Source organism: Stegostoma tigrinum, chromosome 12 (genome assembly GCF_030684315.1).
Source record: "Stegostoma tigrinum isolate sSteTig4 chromosome 12, sSteTig4.hap1, whole genome shotgun sequence".
In the NCBI taxonomy this organism is placed as follows: Eukaryota; Metazoa; Chordata; class Chondrichthyes; order Orectolobiformes; family Stegostomatidae; genus Stegostoma; species Stegostoma tigrinum.
The window spans coordinates 68,680,284-68,707,393 of NC_081365.1; the positions used below are offsets into that span (position 1 = coordinate 68,680,284).

A 27,110-nucleotide genomic window follows, 5' to 3' on the forward strand; every position below is an offset into this window, starting at 1 on the left:
AATCTGCTAGACATCTTTTTACCTCCTTGTAAGTATTCCAGCTCTGGATAATCTTAAAAAAAACTTTGACAGTGCTTTCTGTTGCTGTTAATTTGTGATAGTTCTTTTTATCAACCTGTGATGCCTTATATTTAACACTGGGCAGAGTAGTATGCCACAGGATCAGTGCAAATCTAAGCACTTCAATAATTCAGAATCTGCATTTATTACAGGTGATTTTAGGATATTAACCTGTGCTTTTTGTAATACATCCACTTGTCCTGTAGATTGCTCTGACTATAATAAAAAAAACTTAACAATTTTAAAATTTCTTACATCAGTTTACTAAGTAAACTCAGGCTGTCATTGAGAAATGTCTGCTGCTCATGGCATTGTATAACCTGACGGCCTCTGACTCAATTTTGGCTGCAGTCTGGAACTCCAATTTTCTCATGAATTTAAGCAGGATTGGCAATTTGTGTTTTTGGTCATCCATAAATTTTCATTCACATGGGAAAACAAATAATAAAATGTCATCTTTTTCCTACAAAGTTTTTCTAATTGTACTTCTGAGCTTTTTCCACTTAAGTGGAAACTACTTCCTTTTGCAAACCTGCCAACAAATATTCCCCATTTCATGAATTTTAGTTTATTCTTATTAACAAAACCATTCAAGCCCACAAGGATGTCAACTGGCATCTATATTGGACCAGATTGAAATGTTGCTGTTTTCTTTTGACAGAAAAGAGATTACACAGTTGATGACTGAGTTAGATGAAGAAAAGAAAATCCGTATATCCTTACAAGTGAGTCATATTTAATAATGCACTGAATTTTAATGAGGCAGAGTTGAGGATTTTGAGATTTCAGGCCAAGTAGCTGTCCTCTACTCCCATGTCTTATGGTCAATCATCCCACTTACTTTGACCGTTTGGGATAATAGAACTGAAGAAATTTGTGCCAGGTTACTGTCATAAATGGAGAATTAGGTACAAATTGACTGCTGATGTGCTGGAAATGTGAAGTGTGTTTTTTCTCAATGGTAACAATTGTGCCTCAAATGTCATGGATTTGGAGGCTCCCAGTAAGTTGAACACAATCCCAGAAAGTTTCAATGGAATGCCAGTCATGTCATCCTTTTTGTTCTGGGATGTACTTAAGTTACCTAACCTAATTTTATTTCTTTCAATCTCTTAGCTTGTTGAAACAGCCTCAATATTCCTCTCAAAAAGTACACCCTAGTCATTATGTTTAAAAAAAGTATGCTGATTGTTTCTAATTTTAAATTAAGGTTCAGGGGATTGTTTGACATCTCCATAAAATTACCAAAATCCCCTAACTCCAACTGATGCACTTCTGCCACAACTAGCAGCTGGTAAGTCAGCTGTGAAATGTCTTTATTTATTTGGAGCTAGAATGAATCACAAGTATTTGAAGGAAATCAAATCTCACTGCACAACATATCCAGTGTTTTTCTTTTGCACTTGCCAAAGTGCCACTACTTGAATAAGCAAACCTTCATGATGCTATACACTGCATCAGTGTTCTCATGATTAAATGTGAGAATAGCAGTTTTCAGAGAAACAGGATAGTGCTCAATTTTGTTTGAATATGCAATAGATGTCTTCATGTTGCAAAATTGTCTAAGGCAACAGCACACATGAGTTAAACATAAAGGCAGCTGTTCTATAGGTAATTATCTTAGCAAACAGCAGGTGTACATCTGAATGTGAAAAACTGATTGCAAAATGTAATATACCCCTAAGTTAGTTCAAGGACACAAATGCAATATTTCAGAGAACAAATTGCACACCAGCTGCTTCTTGAAGGAAAAGATGTTTGCTGTGAACAGAGTATAGCAATGATGCACTAGAATGTTAAAAATTGTGTGGATTGTGAGATTTCATGTATGTGAACAATGGGGTGAACTGTCAAGGGTAGCTAAAGTAACACTTATATGCTTCTAGTCTCAAACCTTTCACCAACAGTTTTAAAAAAAAGTTTAGGAAGTAATTCAATTGGCTAAAGAAAAAAAGATCATCCATAGTCTTACCTGAATGACAGAAGCCAACGTGAGTTAGTGTGGGTTAAAGGTATACTCCATTTTTGGGAGTTGAGACAGTGACTGACCATGGCATTTAATAGCAAACAAAAAAGCAGGGTAATTGACAGTTAATGGAATTCTGTGGTATTTGAATTAGAGGTGATATCTTAAAATCAACCCTGTTCATTAAATTTAAACTTTGCTTTGTTTTACAGCTGGAAGTGGAAGGAATTAAGAAGACACTTCAAGCAAAATGATACTTCTATGGTGTGGATGTTGCAGTGACACCGATTGCATCAAGTCCTAGAGCAATGCAGCCAAATTTAGTTTTGTGCCAAATTTATTTTGTAAGCATTATTCCCTTGCATTTTTCTAAAGAAATTTTCAAATTTTATAATGCAAAGTAAGTTACATGATAAATGGCAGTGATTTTACTGTTCCCTGCACAAAATGCACTGATGTCCAGATGGCTAGAGCTAGAGGCTTAAAATGCATATGTGTATATGACATGTATACATTTACCATAAAGTAATTTCAGGCACATAAGCCCACACTGGTAGTATATACTATGATGCTCTTTTTGCAATAAAGAGAAGTTAATGGAGTGCCAGTTTATAATATGCCTGAATTGTTCATTTATTTTATGCTTGTTAATTTTTCTCCTGTGACAGTATCCCATTAGACAATTTGATGTCAAAAATGTCCTTTTATGCTTTATGTTGAAATTTATCCCTCAGTACTGCAAAGGGTAGTGAGCAGAGCATTCTAACAATGTACAAAATTTAAAAATTTGGTGCCTACATAACCCTATTAAAAAAAGAATGCTACTGCTTTAAATACACACTGGCAATTATTTCAAAACAGATTAGAACTGCATTTGATTAATTAAATACATATTGCTATTTTCAAAAGACTGTCTGGAAACTCTTCCTTTACTCTCTCTACAAAAGTAGTTTTATCTTTTTATCTATTAAGCTAGTTCAAAGATTGCTAAAAATGTGAATTCAAAGGCAACAGACCCAACAACCACACATTTAATTGAAATGTGAACACTTATGAATAATTACTGTACAATCAAACCAAAAACATTTAATGTGAATCTGTTCACCTTGTTTGACTCACCCAAAACACAGATTGGAGATTTAACATTTTATTGTAAAGGGCTGCACTTCCTACCAAACTCCACCTCACAATCCTTTTTTTCCCCCCCTTGATGAAAGAATATAAATATACACAAAGATTTAAAACAAAAATTGTTACAGAATGGATTTTAGATACATTAGTCATAAATCAACTCATCCACAAAGACTGTTCATGTGAAATCCAAAAAAGGAAATCAATTTGAAGGAAGCTTGGATACAAGGCTGGAATCCAAATTCAATCTCAATTTAAATCTGCAAAAAACACAAGTGTTTGTTACATTCCAGGAAGACAGTTTAAATAGTTAAAATGCTGGAAACACTTAAATCATGCATGTCTGAAAAGAGATGCATAAGAGTGCAGTTAACAGCCTGAAATTACAGCTTTTATGCATGCACATTTATCTCAGTTTATGCAACAAGTTGAGGGGTTGAATAACTGACAGTGCCATTGGCCAAAACTATGACACTTGGCCCAATACAACATCTGTTTAAAGTATCTCTTACTGGTGAAAGAACAAAGAGGTCTCAGGACACTTCTGTTCCTAAATCTTCATGCTCTGCTTAAAGATCTTGTTTTATTGACTGAATGCTTTGAGGGTAAGTTAACCAAATTTCCACATTACTTATTTACCATACTTGAACAAATTTTATTTTAAAAAGTTCACTTGTGGACATTCCAAATTCTTGAACTAAATTAAACCTTAAATATTTTATCAGCATGCACATCAATGCAGCATTCCAGATGTATTTATAAAGGGCGAAGAGAGAAATCCAAACTAGAGAGCTTCAGCCATAGGAAAAAGTAATAATCCAGAGAATTTACTGAAATTTTCATTCTAAAACAAAATTTTAACAAGTCTGACAAATCTTGTTAACAGGCAAGTAGAATACAGTGTGGAGCTGGAGGAGCAAGAAAGTTGGCATTTTGGGAAACGACCCTCTTTTGAAGAATGGTCCTGACCCAAAGCGCCAACTTTCGTGCTCCTCCAGCTCCACACTTATCTGACTCAAACATTAGTTCTTACTATTTCCCAAAAATAGTGATCAATTAACAGAAGTCAGCTGCCTTGAAACCAGTTAGCCAAAAGTGTAAGTGTAGCTAGCAGATGCTGACACTGTTGGTGTTCACAATTCTGTTAGCAGTTTCGACCAGAGTCAGGCATAATTTTTAAAATCAGTAGATTACATCAGTGTTAGCAGGTGAAGATGATCAAAACTGAGAATGACTGCTAAAAATTCCAACAGGATAATTTTGCAGAATGGATAAGTAATCAGCAAAGGTTACCAATTAAAGAATCAAAACTTAAAGAAGCCAATTCCATCAGAAGACAAAGTGGATTGGTAAAAAATCAATTGAAAGGCATGGCTGTTTAAAAAGCAAGAAACATTAAAAACAATTGTTTGAGAATAATTGAATAGAGGTTTTAGGTTATAAATAGTAATGAGCCTGAGTTATGATGAAGAAAATCTATAAAAATGTGACTGTCAAAAATCAACAGTAGAACAAGTAAAAGGAATACAAAATCCAGATTGCAAGACCTTACTTATAGCACAAGGAGCTTGTGGTTTCACATAAGATAGATTTACTTTTTAAACTTGCCACTTCAATCTTATTATCAGTCCAGCTATAGATAGCGTCAGGGGTCCAACATACATTTAATGTCCATTAACAGTGTATAAGTGTAGGTCCTTTTAAGGCAGAGACAATAAAACTACAAGTGGCAAAAAGTGGACTTATTTTACATAGTGGAAATACATGTAATAAGGCTAAGGATATGAGCAGGGAAAATACAACAAGGAACTAAAAAAGGTGACAAATTCCAGGAACTTGTACGTATCTAAAAATAGCTACAACACTGCTTAGTATTTTCCAAAAATTCCCTACGTTTTACAATGGTCTCCGCAGATAAAAAAGTGATGAGGGCTAATTTCCAATTTCAAAGACAGGAGAAAAATCAAACTACAGGCTAGTTAGCCTGATGAGGCACATTGGTTTGTGTGTGTGGGGGGGGGGGGGGGGGGGGGAGGAGAAAATCATTGATCAAGTAACAGAAGCTAAGAGCAGCCCACAAATATTAGCCAGCCAAACAAACAGCATCCCATGAGGAATAGGACTATCAGGAGTTATAGGGATGGACACAGTTGAACGAGCAGGATATGGAAGGAATGGAAGTGGAGTGAATGAAATAATCACTGCTGAGACACTGAAAACAAAGAACCGATATCCACACCAGTAAAAATTTGCTTTTATTCAGCTCTTGTACTTACATCATCAATGTCCTCATCATCATCCCCAATATCATCAAACTGGATTTCATCATCATCCCCAGGTCCAAATGTGTCTGTTTCATTAATTTTTGCTGTGGGAGGGAGAATAACAGAACAGGTGAGGAAAATTAAGTTAAGAGTTAGATAAATGAATAAATGAAGCATGACAATAGAACTCATACCATGCTCTGGAAGTTCACCATAGGCTTTTAAGCTTCTTGCCTCATCTGCATTATATTTCAGGATGACATCAGCCTTATTATCCTTTCAAGAGGGCAACCAAAAAAGTTGGTTAAATGCAATTTTCTAGGATAAAATGGAATTAACAACTAAACCGCCACAAAAATCAAGATGGATCTAGACAAATTAACAATCCAAATCCATTTCCATACATAGGTCACCATACGTGATATTTTGGACTGCACGTTTGCAAGAAAACAAACAAACCAGTGAAAAAAGGAGACCAGTCAAATTTTTGTTCAGAGGAAGATATGGTAAACAGGGCACTTAACCTCATTTGTGTGGACTTCCAGAAGACAGTGATAAAATCTATTAAAGCTAGGATTGAGGTTTATGGAACAGAAACCAGGAATAGGCCATTCAGCCCAACAAGCCCAGTCTGCTATTCAACATGATCGTGGCTGACCTTCTCTCAATGTCATCCTCTCATTCTCTTCCCTACCCCTTGACACCTTAAACAAGAAATCTATTTCTGTTTCTTTGAGAGATATTCAGTGACTTACTTGAGTTCCACAGTCTTCTGTGGTAGAAAATTCCACAAGCTCACCACCCTTCGAATGAAGAATTCTCATCTCAACCTTAAAATGGCTCACTGGATATTCTGAGACTAAACAATTGTTCCAGAAACCCTTGCCAGGGGAAACATCATCCCTGCATCCAATCTTTCCAGACCTGTCAGAATTTCATAAATTCCAGTGAGATCCCTGCTAATTCTTCTAAACTCCAGTAAGTATAGATCCAGTTGACCAAATTTCTCCTCTTACAACATGCCTGCCATCCCTGGACTCAGTCTGATGGGCCTTTGCTGCATTCACTTTAATTGCCTTGCCTTGAGATACTGGCCATAAAGTTGCATATAAACATTCCACTCCCTGGTGGTCTCACGAAGGCACTGTAGGGCTGCAGCAAGACTTCCTCTCTACTGCATTGAACTCCTGTTGCAATGAAAGGTTGACATACCATTTGCCTTCCTAATGGCTTGTCACACGTGCATGTTTGCCTTCATGACCAGTGTACAAGGGCACCTTAGTCTTGAAATTTAAAATGGCAACAATACACCATTGCCTAGTCTGTTTTCTTTCCTTTTTAAAAGTAGGAATATTTATCCATATTAAACTGCATCTGCGATGTATTTGTCTACTCGTCCAATGCTTCCTTACACCCTCACTGCCATTTAATTTTGTGGTCAAACATGGAAATGACAGTTGATGTTTCACCCTAATCATTAACATAATGTTAATAGCTGGGACGCCAAATATTGATCCCTGCAATGCCCCACATGTCACAACTATCCAGTCCGAGTGTGACTTATTCCCACCTGATTTCTCATTTACGCCGGTACATTAATATTAAGCCCAGGTGTTTGGGTTTTGTATATCAAATTCACGTGGAAATAATTAAAAGCTCAAAATCCAAATAAACCATTTCCATTAGTTTTCTCTCATCTAATCTACTAGTTGCATCTACAAAGATTCCTGTAGGCATGTCAAACAAGATCTTCATGAATCCATGTTGACCTTGATAACAGTATGCAAATCGTGTCCTAGATTTCATATTTTGTTACACAGATTCCAGCAAGTTCTTAGGTTTTCTTTAAAAACTAAAAAATGTCTTACATTTGCCACCCCTCTAAAGTGCTGTCCAGAACCTACAGAGTTTTGGATAATGACATTCACAATTTCCATGATTATCTGCTTTAATACTTTGGGATATACATGAAGCCTGAGATTTAGATTTTCAGCTCCATTAATTTCTTCAGTTCTCCCCAGACAATAGGAGTTCTTTAATTGTTCTGTCATTCTTATTTTGCATTATCAATTCTCCCATGAGATTGCAAATCTACACTTGTCTTTAGTACTCATTTTCAGTTTAGAAATGCTTACATTTAGTACAGTATGAACAGTCCTTAAATCAGAAAGGAAACTGACTGGTTTCAGAAATTGGTCAAGTGATAGGAGACAGTAGCAGGTATGTGACTAGTAGTGTACCATGAGAATCTGCAGATTAGATGAACTGGCATAACCAAAATGGATTTCACCACAGGCAAACAAACTACTTACACCAAAAGGCAGGGTGCATGTGGAAAAGAAAAAAATTGCAAAAAAAGGGACTCAAGCTCCATATACAGTTTATGAAAATGCACAAACTTACAGGAAGTATAGTACCATTTACCACAATACCACCTAGACTGCAAAAGGATTACATTGAAGGCAATTATGCAAACTAGAATAGTCTTCCCTGGAATTTAGACAGTTATGGGGTGATAAGATTGAAGTTTCAGTGTGAGGCAACAGTTGCAATATTTCCAGTGTTATGGAGCCTAGGGCAAGGGCACATGGTTTGCAAATTAGACCAAACCTTTCAGCAGTAGAATAGAATTTCTATAGAGTGGTGGAAGTTTCGAATCCATGGCTACAAGCACTAATTGATGTAAAGATCCAGCGTTTTAAATATCTTGACAGACATTTGTTAATTGAAGTTGTGAAGCAATATGGAGTTAACAGATCAGCCACGATCAATTGCATGATAAAACAGCTGAAGAAAGGAAAAAGGCACAGGTCCTTTCCTATACTCAGAAGTATACTCCAGGCGAGACAGAACTAAATGGGTTCACCATCCACCCTATTTTACATGGCAGTAGAGAACCCATGCATGACTAAACACTTCACTTCTGGCTTCAGGAAATCAGGTGCCTACCTGCCCGTCAGATGTTAATGGAATAGGAACTTATGACATTCAACATGCATAACAATATTTAAAACATTCTTTGTGATCACTGTACAGAATACAAATACAATATCTTTAGAATCTAAGAAATGCCATACCTGGTAATCTCTCAATCCAACTAATATAATGTCTGACGTGTTTATCCAAACCTGCAAAAGACAGTCAAGTCATTTATAAATTTAATTAATACTTTAAATCATATAGATGTATCTGGATAGTTTAAATATAGTGTTTGCCAAATATAGTGTTCACCAAGTTGATAATATTGTCAGCTACACATCTCTGAAGTTAGTAGGAACACTATAAAAAAGGACAAAGGGGTGAAAGTTAGAATTGGGAAGCTACCCATATAGGCCTTTTTCCTCGCCAGTAACTTGCTTGTACCCAGATTTTAAAAAGTACTGTTTGGCTAGGCAAGTGGAAGCAAAGGTAAATCGCACCATACAAACGGTTATCACCTTCTTTCTCAACTTTCCTCGAATATGACAAAGTCTCTTCACACCATCAAAACACATGGCCTCCAAACGTCCATTTCCCAGCATCTTAATCACCTGGGCATATTCTATAGAGAAAAAAAATACTGCGTTATCTTCAAACAACTATGACCATAATGACATAAATCTAGGGGAGTGGTAGCATCTTAAGTGACTAGATGCTTCTATGCTGTAATTATTCCACACTATTGCTTGCAAATGTAACTCCAGACGTGTGGCCAAAACAAAACTGAACCATGAGAAATAGGATCGATGATGTACTGGCATGGCTTAAGAACAGTTAGAAGAGAATACAGGAGGAACAAATGGGTCCTTTTCAGAGCACAAAACTGTGACAAATTGTCCACTGCAGAGATCTGCTTCCACAATTGCTAACGTACAAAACCAGGCACGACAGTGGCAAGGAGAACATAGAGAAGCTTCAGGTCAATTTAGACAAATGTAGTCAGTGAGCAAGGGCATGGCAGATGCAGTAGTTGGATAAGTGCAAAATTATCCACTTTTGGTAGTTAAAAAAACAAAAAGACAGTATTACGTAAATGGTGACAGATTTGAAAACAATGCACAAAGGGATCTAAATGTCCTTAAATACCAGTAAGTGAAGGGAAGCTTGCTGGTGCACCAAGCAGTTAGGAACACAAGCAGCCATCAATGCAATGGGGTTTGTGCGCCAGAGTAGTCTTACTAGAGCTGGCTTGTGTGTGCATGCGGCGAAAGAAACAGAATCAGATATTTCTGGATGGCAGGTTCAAGTGAGATTGACTTGACTTGTCCAGTATTCACTACAGTCAAGAACAAGGTGGACCTCAAAGAAATTTCTCTCAGGGCTGGACAGATTGGATGCAAGAATGATGCTGCTCTTATTTTTGGGGTGGGAGTGAAGAAGCATCCACAACAAAAGGGATTGGGGGATTGAGGGGAGAAATTTCTTCAGAGTACACTTGTGGTAGTCTCTTCAAAAGATTATGGAATCCATGTTACCAAAATATTTACGTTTAGAAAAGAATTTATTTCTAGAGGGTAAAAGTGTCAATGGGGTGTGGAGGAAAAAAAGTGGGAGGGTGTGAAGATAGTAGGTCAGCCATGATCATGTCGAATTAGAGCAGATACCATCTAGCAAGAGGGCCTCAGATTTTCCAGGTTTCTAAATATTCAATTTGTGGCAGACCAGTGAGTGGGTCAGTAGAACATTTGATGTAATATAACAACTGAAGTGATCTCGGAATCCAGAAACTTCACACAGCCAATAAAGTCCAGTCATTACTGAAACTTAGGGGAGGAGCCAGCAACTACACATTTAACCAAGTGTCAAAGGAACCATACAAACAAAAGTCAATGGGAATCAGAGGGAAGTCCTACCTGGCTACAGTTATGCCCAGCACAAAGAAACTTGCTTATGGTTGAAGGTCAATGAGCAGCAAAACATCCCCAATTTTGACCTTACAATACAGGGAACGTCATTAAAGAAGTAATCAAAAACAGTGACACCACTGTGGAACTCCTGCTGGGACAGCTCAGGATTGAGAATTATACTTACTACCATTTCCAACTCCGGTACTGAAGCAGTCAGTGCCCACATGCAAAGAGCTAAACAGCATCCAAACTTGGGCTAATAAAGAGTGGTGAGTGACAAACATTCACCCCAAGTGCTGAGCAATGACCATTTACAAACGAAAATCTAACCATCTTCTCGAACATTCAATGCCAGTACTGAGTTCCCTCATTAACATCTAAAAGGAGGTGCCATTGAACCAGTTCAGTTTCTTGCCATCCATCCATTTATTGGAGAAAAAAAAGTCAGAGACTGAATTCTGAAGTAAATTCAAACTCCAAAGTCTGTTTACCACCTACAAGTTGGTGGATGATAAACTCCCTCCACACACCTGGACAAGTGCAGTTCCAAAAACATGCAAAAAACTCAACAACTAGGACAAAAAAAATCCCTTACATTCGTACTTCATCCACTATGAGTGTCAGAAACAGGCACCGTCTGCAAGATTTGTTTTTGATGTTCCAATGATCCCTCAACAGCTGCTTCCAAACTTGTTCTCCCCTTTCTAGAGAATTAAGGGTGCAAGAGATACATGTGAGCACTTCCTGCATGTTCCCCCTCAAAGCTACACATCATTCTGACTTGGTACTGTATCAGTGTTACTATACTTCTGCTGGTTCAAAATGCTGGAACTTCTTTCCAGACAGCTTTGTGGGTGTACCCACACCACATGAATCACAGTAGTTCACGATGGCAGCTCTCCACAATGTTCTCAGGGTAACAAACGTTGGCCTAGCCAGCAATCCTCACGTGAGAAATAATCAGTCACCACTTTGTACAGTGAGATCTCAAATAATTAAAAATACTCAAAGTATTTTAGCGATTTGAGTCAGGAAAAATAAACTAAGGAGAGCTCCCTATACTCCAGTAGGGTGTGTTACAGATCATGAAATGTCATGAGCTAGAAGGGACCTTGGCTTAAATCTATAAGACACAGGTCTGGTGCAGAACTTGAACACAACCAGATTCACAAGTATGCTGCTACGATGTCAGACAGAGCTGATCTATCCTTTTATGATCTGTGGTGCCTGTTGTTTAAACGAGTGGGTATAGAAATCAGCAAGATATTTCAATACTCCACTGCAATATAGTTGAAAGACGAAAAACAATTCTGGTCTGTTGTCACAGATAATGGGGTAGGAGTAATGTGGTTTTCTAAAACCATTTTTCAGGTACTGGCAAAGCCACATTTGGAGTGGTGTTCACAATTCTGAATGCCCTGTTACAGGAAGGATGCTAGAAAACAGGAAAGCATGCAAAACAGACTTACAAGATTGTTACCAAGTCAGGAAGGTTTGTGTTATATGGACAGGCTGGGCGTTCTTTCACTGGAGTATCAGAGGCTGAGAGGTGACCTTGAAGAGGTTTGTAAAAATCATGACGGGCTTAGATAAAATCTCTTACCAAGGCTTGGGGGCGGGGGGGCAAAACTAAACAGCGTAGGTTTAGGGTGAGATACAGATTTTTAAAAAAAATACGAGGGGCAACTTTCTTTCCACCCCATCCCCACGCACACGTGGCGCGTAAATGGAACGAGCTGGCTGAGGAAGTTGTACAGGTGAGTACAATTACAGAGCTAAAGCAAAATCTTGTCTTTAAACCAGTCTGTGGTAGTCCACATACACATACAAATGTCCAGGGAAGAGCTACATGGGTTGTCCAACTATTTTTTGAAAATGGAGTACAATTTTATCACTAACTATCTAAATGAACTGTTTATTGCTATCTTAGAGTTGCAGCAAGCATTGGTCAGAGCACACAGAGTACAGGAGTCTTATCCAATGCAGTAATTTAAAAATTGATCAGGATAGATCTGATAGAGGTGCAGCAGTATAAACCTAGGTATGAACTAACTTGCTGACCCAAAGTCAAACTGCAAGAAACAAAAGATGTTAAAGGATTTTCAAAATACAGCTGGTGCGCTCAGGGACCATTCAGCCAGATGCATTTTTTTAAAAACAAAAAGCAAAGCAGTGTTGGCATGCCCAGAACTTTCTATAGTCCCTTAAATACAACTTGTTCAATCTACTGTTCAGGCATAAATTGTTACTGTCTGGATTTTAGCCATCAGTCCTTGCCCTGTTCCATTATACTGGAACTTATTTTGAGGTTTTGAAATGTTATGGATTTGGAGTGCCACATTTTGCTGACAGGTGACTTCCAATTCCATCACACTGAATGGCATTTTACCATGTAAAAAGCATGTTGACAATATAGTGGAGATGCAGATTGAGTTAGTTTTTGATGCAATTCCATCTGGTTTTCTCCACTGAAGATGTGTTAATCTGTGCAAGTGAGATGGTGTGGAAAGAGAAGCATTTGCCATCTGACTTGATATCTCAGTTTTAAAAAAACACTACAGTCAGGTAACTCAACAGCCTGGGGCTGGAAAAAGATAAGAGAAAGGTTTTGATCTCCAGCAGCTTAGATGCTGGTTAAAGAGGTCTTCTCTAACAGCCTTCCACTTAGTGACCATATTTGGAAGCATGAGAGAGTCAATTTTTGATGAACCAGATTAGTGGTAACTGTTAATTTGAGTGCCACACACTGACTATCTCTGACAAGATGTATCCATTCCTTTTACAATCAAAAAATTACCATTGCTGATTTCCCACCATCAACATTCGGAGTCAATTCAGTGACAACTTGACTAAGTCACTTACATAAATGCTGTGGCTACAAGAGCAAGCTGGAGACTAACACTCGCTGAAGAACTGTCGATGTTGCATTTTGGTCGGTCAAACCAAGGTAGGACTTACATAGTCAATGGTAGGCCCTGGGGAGGGTTTATGGAAGCGAGAGATCTAGGGGTACAGATTCACAGCTCCTCGAAAAGTAGAGACACAGGTAGACAGAGTGGTGGAGGCAGCTTTTAACATGTCTGCTGTCATTGGTCAGAGCACCAAGTACAGGAGTTGGAACGGCATGTTGCAGCTGTACAAGATGTTGGAGAGGCCCCATTTAGAGTGCTGTGTGCAGTTCTGGTCCTCTACCTGTACAAAGAATATTAAACTAGAAAAAAAGAGAGCAGAAAAGATTTACTACGATGCTCCCTGGACTGGAAGGTTGAGATTAAGGATAAGTTGGATATGCAGGGATACTTCTTCCCATGGAGCGCAGGAAACAGGGGTGATCTTCTAGAAGTCTACGAAAACATGAGGGGCATGGATAAGTCAACAGCTTTTCCCTGTGGCAGAAGAGTCTAAAGCTAGAGGGCATAGGTTTGAAGGTGAGAAGGGAAAAGAGGTTTTAAAAAACAAAACAACACCACGAGGGTCCAGGAGGTACAATTCGCCACCCCACAGGGCAATGGGTGTTTGGAACAGGCTGCCAGGGCTAGTGGAGGAAGCAAGGACAATTTAAGGAATATTTGGACTGGTAAGTGAATGAAATATGTATGGAAGGACAATGCAGACAAATGGGTCTAGTTTAATTGTGAAAACAGGCAACATGGGCCAAAGGGTTTCTTTCCATGCCATGGACTTCAACTGTTTAAAAGTCATTTGAACAGGAGCAAAAATAGGAAAGGCTTACAGGGATATTGGCCAAAAACAGGCAAATGGAGCTAGGTCAGTTTAGGAAACCTGGTCAGCATGGACAAGTTGGGCTGAAGCACCTGTTTCTGTGCAGCATGACTATGCTTACTTGATCATAACTACATACCTGAAGTCATAACTACATACCTGAAGTAATAACTAACAGTGAACGTAAACTCTCAAATGCACTTAAAGGAATGAGATTCCAAATGCTGTTTAATGCTTAAACCTAGAAATAAGACCATGAGCTGCTCGAATATCTTTTAAAACAAGTGCCAAGAACCAGCACCAAGCTATTCCATTCTCCAGTTTATGGATGACTAACACCACATTCTCAACACTATGAATGGACAATTCAGAGTACCGTCAAGTTACAGTCCAACAAGGCAGCAGGTGACATTAATGCAGAATCTCCAAAGGCCCCAGGAAGTTATGCTACTCTTAAATGAGAGATTTTTGACTTACTTTGCCCTCTACATTTTAACCTTAGGAAAAACATTAACTGTTTCAGAGCAAATATGGCATGAAGTCTGTTTCATTTTACACAACGTTTGTTGGTGTTACAACAATTTTTTTAAACCCAGCAGCCACAAAACATTAAATGGCTTTGTGGCTAAAAAATATTGCATATAACATTTATGATACAGGGCCAGAGTTTTATTAAAATATGCATCTCACTTACCCTGACCATCTTCTTTAAACACCAGTTCACGTTTCTCAGATTCATTTTCATTCTTGCCACGTCGCCTATTTTTACCTCCCTTACCTGAAATTAAAAATGATGAAATTAGGGTGGACAGAAATATTGATTCTGAAAAAAATGCCCTTTAATTTTGAAATTAATACATCAACAGGTCTCAAGCAACTTTGGCTGAAGGGATCTTATTCCAAACAGATTCACCACAAGTCCTATGTAATATCCGTGCAAAAACAAATGAAATTGTATTCTCAAAACATTACAGGTATTTAGATAGATTTAGAGGTTTATGCATGTTCTCACTGCAGACTGTCTATCCTTAGTAGAATGTTGAACAATGACATGCAAATATTCTGCATTGCTGCCGTATCAAAAATTAGTTTACAGGTTCATGTTGCCAGATAGGTGGCAATACTTTCACTGTTTCTTCCACCAATTTGCAACAATAAGGTAAGTTCCTGAGGCATAATTGCAGCAAGCCGGAAGAAGTGTTGAAGGTTGGTACAACTACAACATTCAAAAGAAGCCTGGATGGGTATATGAATCAGAAGGGTTTACAGGGAAATGGGCTAAATGCTGGCAAATGTGAATAGATGAATTCAAGATATCTGGTCATCATGGATGAGTTGGACCAAAGGGTCTGTTTCTGTGCTGCATATCTCTAATGACACTGTCTCCAAGTGTGTGGTCACAAGGCAGGTCGATTTAGCTTCTTTTCATCTCTCCTTGTGGGCAACATAGCAAATGTTGCTAAGTGACTATACACTTTATACAATGTTTGTATTTCAACACAAACACTGAACTACTCTTCAGCAATGCAAACTGAGCAATTTTTAAAAATATATTCAACAATTAGTCTCCATACATATCAAACCCCAGTGAAATTTTACAGGTCATTTCCCCCCCCCCCCCCCACTGTCTGAAACACTGCAATCATAGCAGGCACTGACACATTTGGATTGTATTAATGTAATGATTGATCCCACAAAGTTTACAAAAAAGTTTTTTTTAAAACCCATAGTTGGTCAGAGAAGTTGTGACAGCATGGACAATGTCTCCACTTCTAAGCCAGAAACTCTGGGTTGAAAATGTGATCAAGAACGCTTGCGGGCTAAGGAAGGTGTTTATAATGCAGTCAAACAATTAGAAGATCATTCCCTCCTGTGTCAACAGTAAGCAGTAAGAATTGGAGAGGGATTTCTAGTCAGCCATGTGATGGAAAGAAATTTGAACATTTACTGTCACTATCCACAGATTCAGGCCACAACAAACTAGATATTTTGGGGTTTAATTCACTCAGTTGGCTATTGTGGAAATACATTTCAGATAATATCAATTCAACCTTGTTCTAGCTGGGTTGGCAGAGACTCCATTGCTCAGGTTTAACTGAAGTACTTGCTAAAATCAGTTGTAATAACATTATTGATAAAACATATTTTGGAAAATAGTAAAGGTTTCTGCTTTTACAGTTACACTCTTACTTGGGAAATAAGGGTGAACTTGCATTTGGGAACTTTGAGTACTTGAATTACTTTTAAAAGTTCACTTCTGTACCAAGTTAACCTCAACTGACACCCATCAGCCTTGATAGCTATGGGTATACACTGAAATCTGTCCATTGCTTTCAGTACTTTAGCATGGCACTTTTCATGGTAAGATAGCTAACAGTGCTCTGCATATTAGCACCATTCCACTCGTTTCCCATTAAATAATTTCAGCCATTGCTCACTTAGTCAGAGTCATAGGCATACAGCATAGAAATAAACCCTTCAGCCCAACTCATCCTTGCTGACTAATCCCATTTCCGTCTTAACCTTTCCTACCTCAAGTGGTCTAAAAATGTCTTAAATGTTTAACTGTATCCATCTTTACTAGTTAATTGGCAGCTTAATCCATACATGCACTCCCTGTTGCATGAAGAAGTTGTCCAAGGTCCTTTCTAAGTCTTTTTCCACACTTTAAACCTATATCCAAGGTTTTGGACTCCCCGACTCCCCTAACCCCTTGGGGGGGAAAGAGAAGAGTCTTGGCTATTCACACTAAGCCCTTCATGATTTTCTAAGTCTCTAAAATGTCACCCCATAGTCTTCAGGGACATACAAGTCCCAGCCTATCCTGCCTCTCTTTATAACTCAACCCTCCAGTCCCAGCAACATCCTTGAAATTCCTCTATCTTTTCTAGTTTAAAGGAATACCCTTCCTACAGCAGGGAGAGCCAGAATTGTATGCAGTGTTCCAAGTGGTCCCAATGTCCTGTGAAGCCACAATATGACATCACAACTCATACTGTCAAGTGCTTTCTTCAACATCCTATCTACACAATGCCACTTTCAAGGAAGTTTGAACCTGCACCCCAGATTTCCTCTGTTCAACACTCCCCAGGGCCCCAACATTAATCATTTAAGTCTTGCTCTAGCTTGCCTTACCTGAAATGCATCACCTCAAATTACTAAAACTCCACCTGACCACAATCTCTCTGTACTCTTAAATAATTTTCTACACTGCCCATTATAACCAATTTTGGTGTCATCTGCAAATTTACTAATACCTATATTCTCATCCAAATCATGGATAGAAAATTACAGGACCCAGAACCAATCCTTATAGCACTCTGCTGGTCACAGGCCTGCAGTCCTAAAATCATCCCTCAATTATTACCCTCTCCTACCATCAAGACAATTTCATTTCTGATTGGCTCCACAGTTCCATGTTATCAGACCCTGCTAACCAGTCTGCCATGCAGGACCTTGTCAACAGCCTTGCTTGTACTAAATATTAGTGAACAGTCTCAAGACTTCATAATCAAGTAAACACGTAATGGGGTAATTTCCAACTCCTTATTATTGTTCAAGTTATTAGAAAAGCTTGCTTCAGGACTCTAGTTTAGGGTTCCCAGGAAGGTTCAAACTTAAACCATTATTCAAAGTCAGCACAAATTCAAAATGTTTCAATCTCAACTAGAATGTGCACTTTTGGCTCAAAGACTGTTAGCTTCAAATGTAATTGTTAGCATCCAAGGGCATTTTATGGTAAACCTTAAAACAATCTTCAAAAAGGAAGTAAAATAAAGCTTTTATATAGAGTGATAGAAATCTTGATTTCAATTGTGACTTGGGGTTTCTCAACCAGTGAAACAGCCCCAGCATCTTCAAAAATTTGGCCTATAGATCAACTTCATGACAGTAATTATTTACTATTATGTTGCTTCCATTTGAAGATTGAGAAAGAGATTTCATTTTACCTGTAAAATACCCAGAGTTAAATTAAAATAAAATGGAATCACCAGAATCACAAAAAGGCTCTTCAGCTCACGTCTGTACTACTGAAAATATACCACGTCCATCAGTCCCACTTTCGCATATTCTTTCAAGGCTTTAGACAGATGATAGTTCAAGTGCTCATCCAGTACTTTAGAAAAATATCCTGAGCATTTCCAGCCTTTCTTCACTGAAATGCTTCATTTCATGCAATATCCCAATGAATCTCCTTTGCATCTTTCCCAGTTCAATCTCACCCTTTCTATACTGCAACCAGACTTGCATAGTACTCCAGCTGTGGCCTAACCAAAGTTCTGTACAACTCCAACACGATCTCCCTGCTCCTATAAACCAATGCCATGGCTGATAAAGGCATCCCGTATGCCTCAACTTTCCTATTAACTTATCGCACCACCTTCAGGGATTTGTGGACAATTACCCCAAGATCTCTGTTCCTCAGCTTCCTAGTGTCTTGCCATTCATTGACTACTCCCTGTCTTGTTCCTTATACAGTGCATCAGCTCACATTTATTTAGTGTTAAATTCCATTTACCAATGGTTTCCCCAGCTGGTTGATCAGTTTATATTCTCCCAAACCTAACACCTTCCTCCTCAGTTTCAACCACTGAGCTAGTCTTTGTCATCCACTTGTTGCTCCACATTCTCATCTAATTTCATGATGATCACAGTTGTTAGGGACCGAGCACCAATCCCTGTGGTAGATAACTGCACACCTGGCTGCAGTCGCACCACCAGCCTTTATCTCCCATCACTGAGCAAACTTTGGATCCATCCTGCCAAGTTAAAAGATCATAGGATCCACATAACTTATCAATTTCTAGATAATAGGACAGTACAGGCCCTTCAGCCAACGATGTTGTGCTGACCCGTTACCCTATCAAGATCAGTCTACCCTGCATTTTACAATCCTCAATGTGGCTATCCAAGAGTTGCTTAAAATTCTCTAAAATATCTGACTCCACTACCACTGCCGGCAGCACATTCCACGCACCCACTGTGTAAAGAACATACCTCTGACATCTTCCATATACCTTCCTCCAATTATCTTAAAAATGACACCGCCTCATAATAGTCATTGCCACTTTTTTTGGGGGAGGTGGGTGGAAGAGTCTCCAACGATCCACTCTATGCCTCTCATCATCTTGTACACCTTGATCAAGTCACCTCTCAGCCTTCTTCATTTCAATGAAAAACAGCCTAGCTCCCTCAACCTTTCCTCATAAGACCTGCCCTCCAGTCCAGGTAGCATCCTGGTTAATCTTCTCTGGACCTTCTCTATAGGAAAGATGTGGGAGCTTTAATGAGGTAACCAGAACTGAACACAATATTCCAAGCGTGGTCTAACCAGAGTTTTACAAAGCTGCAGCATAACCTTGCGGCCCTTAACCTCAATTTCCCCTGCCAATGAAAGCCAACACATCATATGCCTTCATAACAACCCTATTAACTTGGGTTGCAACTCTGAGGGAATCTATGGACATGGACCCCAAGATCCCTCTGCTCCTCCACACTGCCAAGAATCCTGCCATTAAACCTGTACTCTGATGCAAATTTGACCTGCCAAAAAACATGAAGTGATTCATTTTCTACATCGAATTTGGTCTGCCACCTCTTTGTCCAGCTGCTGTTTGCTTCAAACCTTGATGCAAAATGTCATACATTCATGTAGCGCTGCAATATGGTCCCTGCATGTAGGGTATAGAGCATCAAGGGTCAAAGCAACGTATCCAATGTAAGTCAAGTTATGGGGCAGCAGAAATGTATTGGTAGATGACCTTAGTGAAATTGCGGCAGAAGTACTCTGTAGAGTTTTGAAAGACAATGGCAAGGATTTCTTTCTGGGATGGATGGACTGTTCTGACAAAAGAGGCTCATTAGTCTACACCTATATTCTCTGGAGTTTAGATAAACAAGTGGTGAACTAATTGAAACATACAGGATTCTCAGAGGGTGCAGGACAGTACATGCAAAGTCTTGCAGCCTGGAGAGTCTAAAACCAGGGATTATAGTTACAAATCAAAAGCATTAGTCCACTTAAAATCAAGCAGAGGACAGCTGTGCTTATTTGATTCAAAACAGATTGTTAGATCTTGGGGCATCAAGTGAATTAAGCCACACAACAGAAACGAGCAGATAATGTAGATGCTGAAATTCAGCCATGATCTTATTTAATGAGGCTCCAGACAGACCTATCCTAGTCTCATTCCTTTTATTTAACACTTTGATGTACAAGTACCTAAAAGTGATAGACCCAGTCATCTCTGACCTTTAAACTCATACAGCAAACACAAAATTAAAACAGTAAAGAAAATTTGAGTTGCTCGATCTTTATGGTTAAATACATCCAATAAAGCTACAGTTTAGCAGCCGCTACTCAAATTCTCAACATAAAAAGGTCAGAGGGGAGTGGAGCAAATGGAAATTGAGGGCGAGATGAAGGTACATAAATCTTACAGAATTATTGGTGGAGATAACAAGAACTGATATCCATAAAGAAATGTGGCCAAATGAAAATTGTCAAATAACCAGCTCAGCCTACATTTAAAAAGTCAGAGGACAGACATATCTGGTTAGGGTAGCACTTATGTTAATTCCTAATACCAAAAAGGGCTGTCAAGAGGCAACACTTGTGAACATGAAGTCATGTGTAGGTCAGATCAGGAAGGAAGATCACCTTCCCTAAAATACAGTAAATAAGATGAGTTTTTAAAGTGATAAGAAAACCAGTAGTTCTAGGTCACCATTAGACTATATTTTCACTGAACAAATTTAACTTTTTCATGGTGGGATTTGAACCAATAGCCCCAGAACATTAGACTGATTCTGCATTTTAAACCTGTGACATGCGCTACAACACCTCCCCTGCTCTTTAACATGACAAATGAACTCTGCATGGTTTGTCTAAAAATGATTCCAATTCCACACCACAGTTAAACAATGAAATGACCTGACAATGACCCAGCAAACTATACCAAAGTCTACCAGTGGCATAGGACAGCTTACTTCCATCTTCTCAAAAGCAAACTACAAAGGGTAATAAATTTTGATCTTGTCAGTGACTCCCGGAGTGGATTAATACTGAAAAAAAAAATCTTTATGTACCTTTACTGTGCACAAAAACTGCAGTGATGAGAAAGTTGCAATGCAGATCAGGACATCTGCAAGAAGGATTCAAATGATATAAAAACAGCCAACATAATGTTCACCACAACCATCTTCCCACTTGATTGATAATCCATCCCCAAACTTTTGATTTTTGTATCCAAGTCAAAACAATTTTTTTTTAAGCCATTTTGAATAACATTAATTACAAGTGGATGTACTTCAGACATGGTAGACAGGGTAACAGGGGCATACAAAACGCTGGAGAAACTCTTCAGAACAGTCATACCAGACTGTTTGTCTCTCCACAAATGCAGGCAGACTACCCAACTTTCTCCAGCATTCTCTATTTCAGGATTTCCAGCACCACCTGCATTTTACTTAACAGATGCACCTAGCTGACCTAGTTTTGCACATTAGCTGAAAACGTCAAGCAGAAATTCTTCAACTAACTCCGAAGGAGGAATACTTGGAATCATGCGTACAAGCCCTTTTAAATCAGCACCAACAAAGTCTACTGGATCGACACTGGGGCCATTTTCCAGCACTTGGCACATAACCTCAAGTGTTATGACATCGAGTGCTTGAGAGAGTACTTTTCAAAAAATAAAGTGAGGCTAGTGAAGTGTGCAAACTCAACCTGGATGGAAAAATCTGCTCAAATCCCTCTGAATCTAAAATATTAAGGCAAAAGGTTTAAATCCCTTTGTCACTGACCCTTCAACTAAAGGGAACAGCTGCTTTCTATCCATGCCCCACAATCACTTCCGCTTGGTTCACAATAAACAACTGCACCTCCCAGTCGCGAGCCATTTTAACTCCCCCTCCCATTCCTCAGATGACATGTCCATCACGGGCCTCCTGCAGTCCCACAAGGATGCCACCCGACAGGTGTAGGAACAGCAATTCATATTCCGCTTGGGAACCCTGCAGCCCAATGGTATCAATGTGGACTTCACTAGCTTCAAAATCTCCCCTCCCCCCCACTGCATCCCAAAACCAGCCCAGCCTGTCCCTGCCTCCCTAACCTGTTCTTCCTCTCACCTACCCCTTCCTCCCACCTCAAGCCACACCTCCATCTCCTACCTACTAACCTCATCCCACCTCCTTGACCTGTCCGTCTTCCCTGGACTGACCTATCCCCTCCCTACCCATCTTCTTTTCTCTCCATCTTCGGTCCGCCTCCCCCTATTTATTCCAGAACCCTCTCCCCATCCCCCTCACTGATGAAGGGTCTAGGCCCGAAACGTCAGCTTTTGTGCTCCTGAGATGCTGCTTCGCCTGCTGTGTTCATCCAGCTTCACACTTTATTATCTAACATAAACCTCCTGCTCTTATAGTCTATGCCACTGCTACAGCTCAGTCTTGTATGCCTTAACTGCCTTATGAAGGTGTCCTGCCACATTCAGGAATCTTTGTAGATTAACACCCCAAGATCCTTCTGTTCTTGAACTTACTACCATCTTTCCATTCATTCCATACTTCATACACTTCTTCCAAAGTGCATCACCTCACATATTAGGCTTAAATTATATTTGCTGATCTGCCCAATCTGTCCATATTCTCCCATAACTGGAGGCCTTCCTCCTCACTGGTCTGTAATGCAGTGGTTCATCTCTGCCACTTTTCTTGAAAGGTGGAACCACATTCACCCTCTGGCACCACGTACAGCCAGAGAAGCATTAAAAATTTGGGTCAGAGCCCCTGTAATTTCCTCTGGTCCCACAGGGACCTGGGTTACAACTCACCCAGACAAAGGGATCTGTCTTTTTTAAAGACTGGTAGAACCTTCAACACCTCCTCACTCCCTATGCCAAGCTGCTTAAAATCCTCAGTCTCACTTCCCAAATTCTGTATCTACAACCGCCTTCTCTAAAGTGTAGATAGAAGGCATGTACTCATTTGACACCACCAATATCCTCCAATTCCATGCAGATAGGCCCACTGGAAAAAGGGCACTTTCTCCTTTGTGCACTTAGAACAGTTTGGGCTTCTAACTAATCTTACTCAATGACTTTTCATGTCTCCTCTTTACTGCAGGAGTCCCCTTGCATTTTCTATACTCCATTAGAGCATCCACTATTTGCCCACTTTATATCTATGAAAAGATCTCCTTCCCTTCTTATTCAGTCTTGAATACTCCCAGGATGTTTCAGTTCACTGGGCTAAGCACTCTTAAATTTCACCCAAAAAAGGGAACATTCTGGGCTTGTACTTGCACTGATTTTATTCTGAATTGTCACTACTGTTGTGCTGTAGATTTAACAGATCTGATTGATGCTGGTGCACTTTGGCCAGGAGGTGGTGATGGCCTAATGGTATTATCATTGGACTGTTAACAGAGACCCAGACAATTTTCTGGGGACCTGGGTTCAAATCCTGCCATGGCAGATGGTGGCATTCGAATTCGATAAATATCTGGAATGAAGAGTCAAATGATGACCATGAACCCCTGCTGATTGTTGGAAAAAACCCATCTGGTTCACTAATGTCCTTCAGGTAAGGAAACTGCTATCTTTACTTGGTCTGGCCTACATGTGACTCCAGATCCACAGCAATGTGGTTGACTCAACTACCCTCTGGGCAATAAATGCTGCCTCAGTGACACCCACATCCCATGAATGATTAAAGAAAACAAAATAGTGTTACAGTTGTACAGCATGGAGACAGATTCTTCAGTCCAACTCGTCCATGCCAACTAGATACCCTAAGTTAATCTAGTCCAATTTGCCATCAAAAAACCCATATCCATCTAAACTCTTATTTACTTAAGACATCTGGATGGATGTATGTTTTAATTGTACCAGGCTCCACAACCTCCTCTGGTAGCTCATTCCATTCACACACCACAGGTCCTTTTATAACTTTTCCTTCTCACCTGAAACCTAGGCCCTCTAACTGTGGACTTCCCTACTCCAGGAAGTCACAATATCCATGTCCCTCATGATTTTATAGAAATCTATTGGGTCACCCCTCAACCTCCAGCACTCTAGAGAAAATAACTCTAGTCTTTTCAGCCTCTTCCTTTAGCTCAAACCCTCCAAATCCTGGAAACATCCATGTAAAACCTCTTCTGCACCCTTTCAAAGTTAACATCATTCCCATAGCAGGGAGATCAGAACTAAGTTTAGTATTCCAAACGTGACCAAACCAGTGTCCTTTACAGGCACAGTATAAACCCTGCCTTATTTTAATAAAATCTCCCTTCCTCCAATTTAGAAAAAGTTACAGACCATCTTTTGCCTGTGCCAAAACAAACTTGAGGCATACATGACTGGTTGCTATCACCAAGATTACACTGAACACCTGTCCATTTAAATTCCTCAAAATTAGGTTAAGCATTACACAATCCCTTATTAGAATCTACAGGTCAATATATAAATAATATTACTTACATAATAGTTAACCAGCTTAAACTAGTCACCAGCAGGCTTCCTCATTACATCCACCCAACTTCAGTCAATTCTAGTAAAAGTAGAGTTTGGGGCCTTGCATTGGTCACATTCTACATTAGAAATCCTTTAACTTAACAGTAGCACAAAAGATCAATATCTAGTCAGTCAGTGAAGAAGGCAGTTGATAGTTCAGCTGTAAAATAATCTGAAAGTCTTCTAGTCCCATTAGGTAAATGACTAGTTAAAGGAAAGGCATAACAAGGTGGCGCTTCGATGTATTATGTATAATATGAGCAGGGACTTCAAAAGCAAAGTTAAAACAGCCCACATGTAAGAGAATGAGAAAACATATTGCATTGGGATCCGGAGAACTAGAAAAACCTTCAAATAATGAAGGCGAGAAGATAAATAGTCATTAATCAGTATCACCAGGAAAACGTTACTCATGGCACGGAGTTTATAGCCACTTGAAGAACAACCCCTCTCTCGGCTCCATTTTCCTGTTTTCTACAACCCGAACCAAACAAACCCGGACTCCCTCCCCGGGAGGTGGGGAAGAGAAAGAGCGCCAGCTAAAGCTCCGGGCCTAGAAACACCAGCGGCCGAGGAATGTGGACGGGTGACAAGCCGAGGCCAGACCCAGTTCCTCCGGCACGTGTGGACAGCCCCGCACTAGGCCGGGCCTCTAACTGCAGCCCGAGGCTCGGGCCTTTCCGGCGGTGGCGACACCACCGCCGCCACCTAACCAGAACTAGGCCTTTTGCTTCGACCTGCCGAAACTTAGAAGCCCGCACCGAGGAGGACATTCGCGACACTCACCTTTATTCTTGGGCATGGCGCAGTGCGTGTCCACCCGCAGCCTCCGGCTACTCCTGGTCCCCGCAGTACGCAAGCGCAGGAGCCTCACAACTTTATTGAAGCGGAATTGACGGGGTAGGAGGCACCAGCGTACGTCACGCGGTACGTCAGCCTGCGGGCACGTGGTCCGCAGAGATCGTGTGCCCCGCACGCCATCGGCGACAGCAGCAGCCGTTACAGTTGTCGAGCGCCTTTAACGTCCTGAAGAAGGCGGAGGCTCTGAACAAGGTAGGTCGCTGTTTTGGTACTGGCGTTACACGCGTTTTCTGCCCTTGGCCGGGCCGTGCGTGCCACTACAAGTCTAAACGGTGTCTCTCGGACTAGGTGCGACATATCTGCCAGCGTTAGTTTAGGCAGAGACCTGGATTTTAAGGGTTGTGAGACTTTTTTTAATCAGCAAAGCGAGGTGCAGGGAGTGGGTCAGGTGCAGAGCAATCCAGGTGTCTTCAGAAATATGGTTATGCAGGTAAGCAGGAAGGTAATGGAATTTTGACATTTATTGTTGTCACGTGTACCTAAGTACAGTGAAAAGTTTTGTTTTGCATGCAGCACAGGCAGATCATAACCTTCAAGGACGTGCAGATCACAGGGTGATTGAACAGACTGAGGCATGCAAACTTACAAGTGCGCAGGAGGCATACAAAACCAAGATCAACATTAGATCTGAAATTTGTGAGGTCCATTCAGTAGCCTAATAACAGTAGGGAAAGAAGCCGCTCTTGAACGCGTCGGTACATGTGTTTAGGTTTTTGTATTTTCTGGCTGGTGGGACAGGTTGGAAGAGATTATAGTCAGTGTCTTTGATGTTGGCTGCTTTTCTGTGGCAATGAGAGATGGAGACAAAGAATGGAAGGTTGGCTTGTGTGATGGTCTGGGCTATGTTCCCAACTTCCTGCAGTTTCTTATGGTCTTGGGCAGAGCAGTTGGACAGATGCACCCAGATAGAATGCTTTTTGTGGTGCATCTGTATAAGTTGGTGAGGGCAGTCATGGACATGCCACATTTCCTTAGTGTCCTGAGGAAGAAGAGGTGTTACACCTTCTTGACCATTGCATCTACATGGGTGGTCCAGGACAGATTGTTGGTCATCATTACTCCCAAGAACTTGACGCCCTTGACCCTCTCCACCTCAGCTTCATTGATGTAGATAGGGATGTGTCTTCCTCCTTCCTTTCTGAAGTTGATTATTGCTAATGGGAGAGTATAAAAGTAGGTAGTGTTGCTGTAAACGTACAAGGCATTAACAAGACCGCAACTTGAGTATTAAGTAGAGTTTTCTTCCTCTTACTTGAGGAGGGATGTAGTTGTATTGGAGGCAGTTCAGAGGATATTCACTAGATTGATTCCAGAGACAGAAGGGTTTGTCTTATGAAGAGAGATTGTGCAATTTAGGCCTGTACTCTCTGGAGTTTCAAAGAATGAGAGGAAATCCAATAAGATGCTAAAGGGATTTGACTGACTAGACAGAGAGAGGACGTTTTCTCTTGTCGGTCATTCTAAAATGAGAGGTAGTTTTAGGATAAGGGGCAGCAGATTTAAAACAGGTGAAGAGAGATTACTACCTCAGAATGTGGTGGATGCCAGGATGCTAAATAAATTTGAAGAGGAGGTAAATGGATCTTCAATTAGTCATGGTTTGAAGGGTTACAGAGAGCATACAGCAAAGTAGATTTGAGGCTGAGATGAAATCAGCCATGATTATATTAAATGGTGGAGCATGCTTGAGGAGCTGGATTGCCTACTCCTTCTAATTTTTACATTCAATTACTGAAGGCCTAGCCAAAAGAGCAATTAGAAT

General features: G+C 40.0%; 2 protein-coding genes across 4 annotated transcripts in view; one reads left to right on the plus strand and one right to left on the minus strand.

The window, feature by feature from the left end:
* The window catches only part of sh3kbp1 (SH3-domain kinase binding protein 1), a 149,161-nt gene extending 146,520 nt beyond the window's left edge, over positions 1-2,641 (plus strand). For all 3 annotated transcript variants that reach the window (XM_048541349.2, XM_048541348.2, XM_048541350.2), the window contains 2 exons: positions 722-785; positions 2,239-2,641. In XM_048541349.2, the coding sequence (XP_048397306.1) occupies positions 722-785; positions 2,239-2,280 (106 nt within the window). In that variant the 3' untranslated portion in view covers positions 2,281-2,641. The remainder of the gene's footprint in view (positions 1-721; positions 786-2,238) is intronic.
* Positions 2,642-3,039: 398 nt separating this feature from the next.
* Positions 3,040-25,388, minus strand: LOC125457306 (eukaryotic translation initiation factor 1A, X-chromosomal). The gene is made up of 7 exons (XM_048541353.2): positions 25,274-25,388; positions 14,665-14,748; positions 8,859-8,962; positions 8,499-8,549; positions 5,616-5,697; positions 5,434-5,525; positions 3,040-3,417 (listed from the first exon to the last, which is right to left on the minus strand). Exons 1-7 carry the CDS (start codon positions 25,287-25,289, stop codon positions 3,412-3,414), a joined length of 435 nt encoding a protein of 144 aa, XP_048397310.1. The 5' UTR covers positions 25,290-25,388; the 3' UTR covers positions 3,040-3,411.
* Positions 25,389-27,110: the final 1,722 nt, after the last annotated feature.

Coding starts and splice junctions, on each gene's coding strand:
- LOC125457306 (XM_048541353.2), bottom strand. Junction 8,963..14,664: donor GTTTAAAGAAGATGGTCAGG/GTAAGTGAGATG, acceptor TTTTCTCTATAG/AATATGCCCAGGTGATTAAG. Junction 5,698..8,498: donor TTGGATTGAGAGATTACCAG/GTATGGCATTTC, acceptor CCCTCTTGAAAG/GATAATAAGGCTGATGTCAT.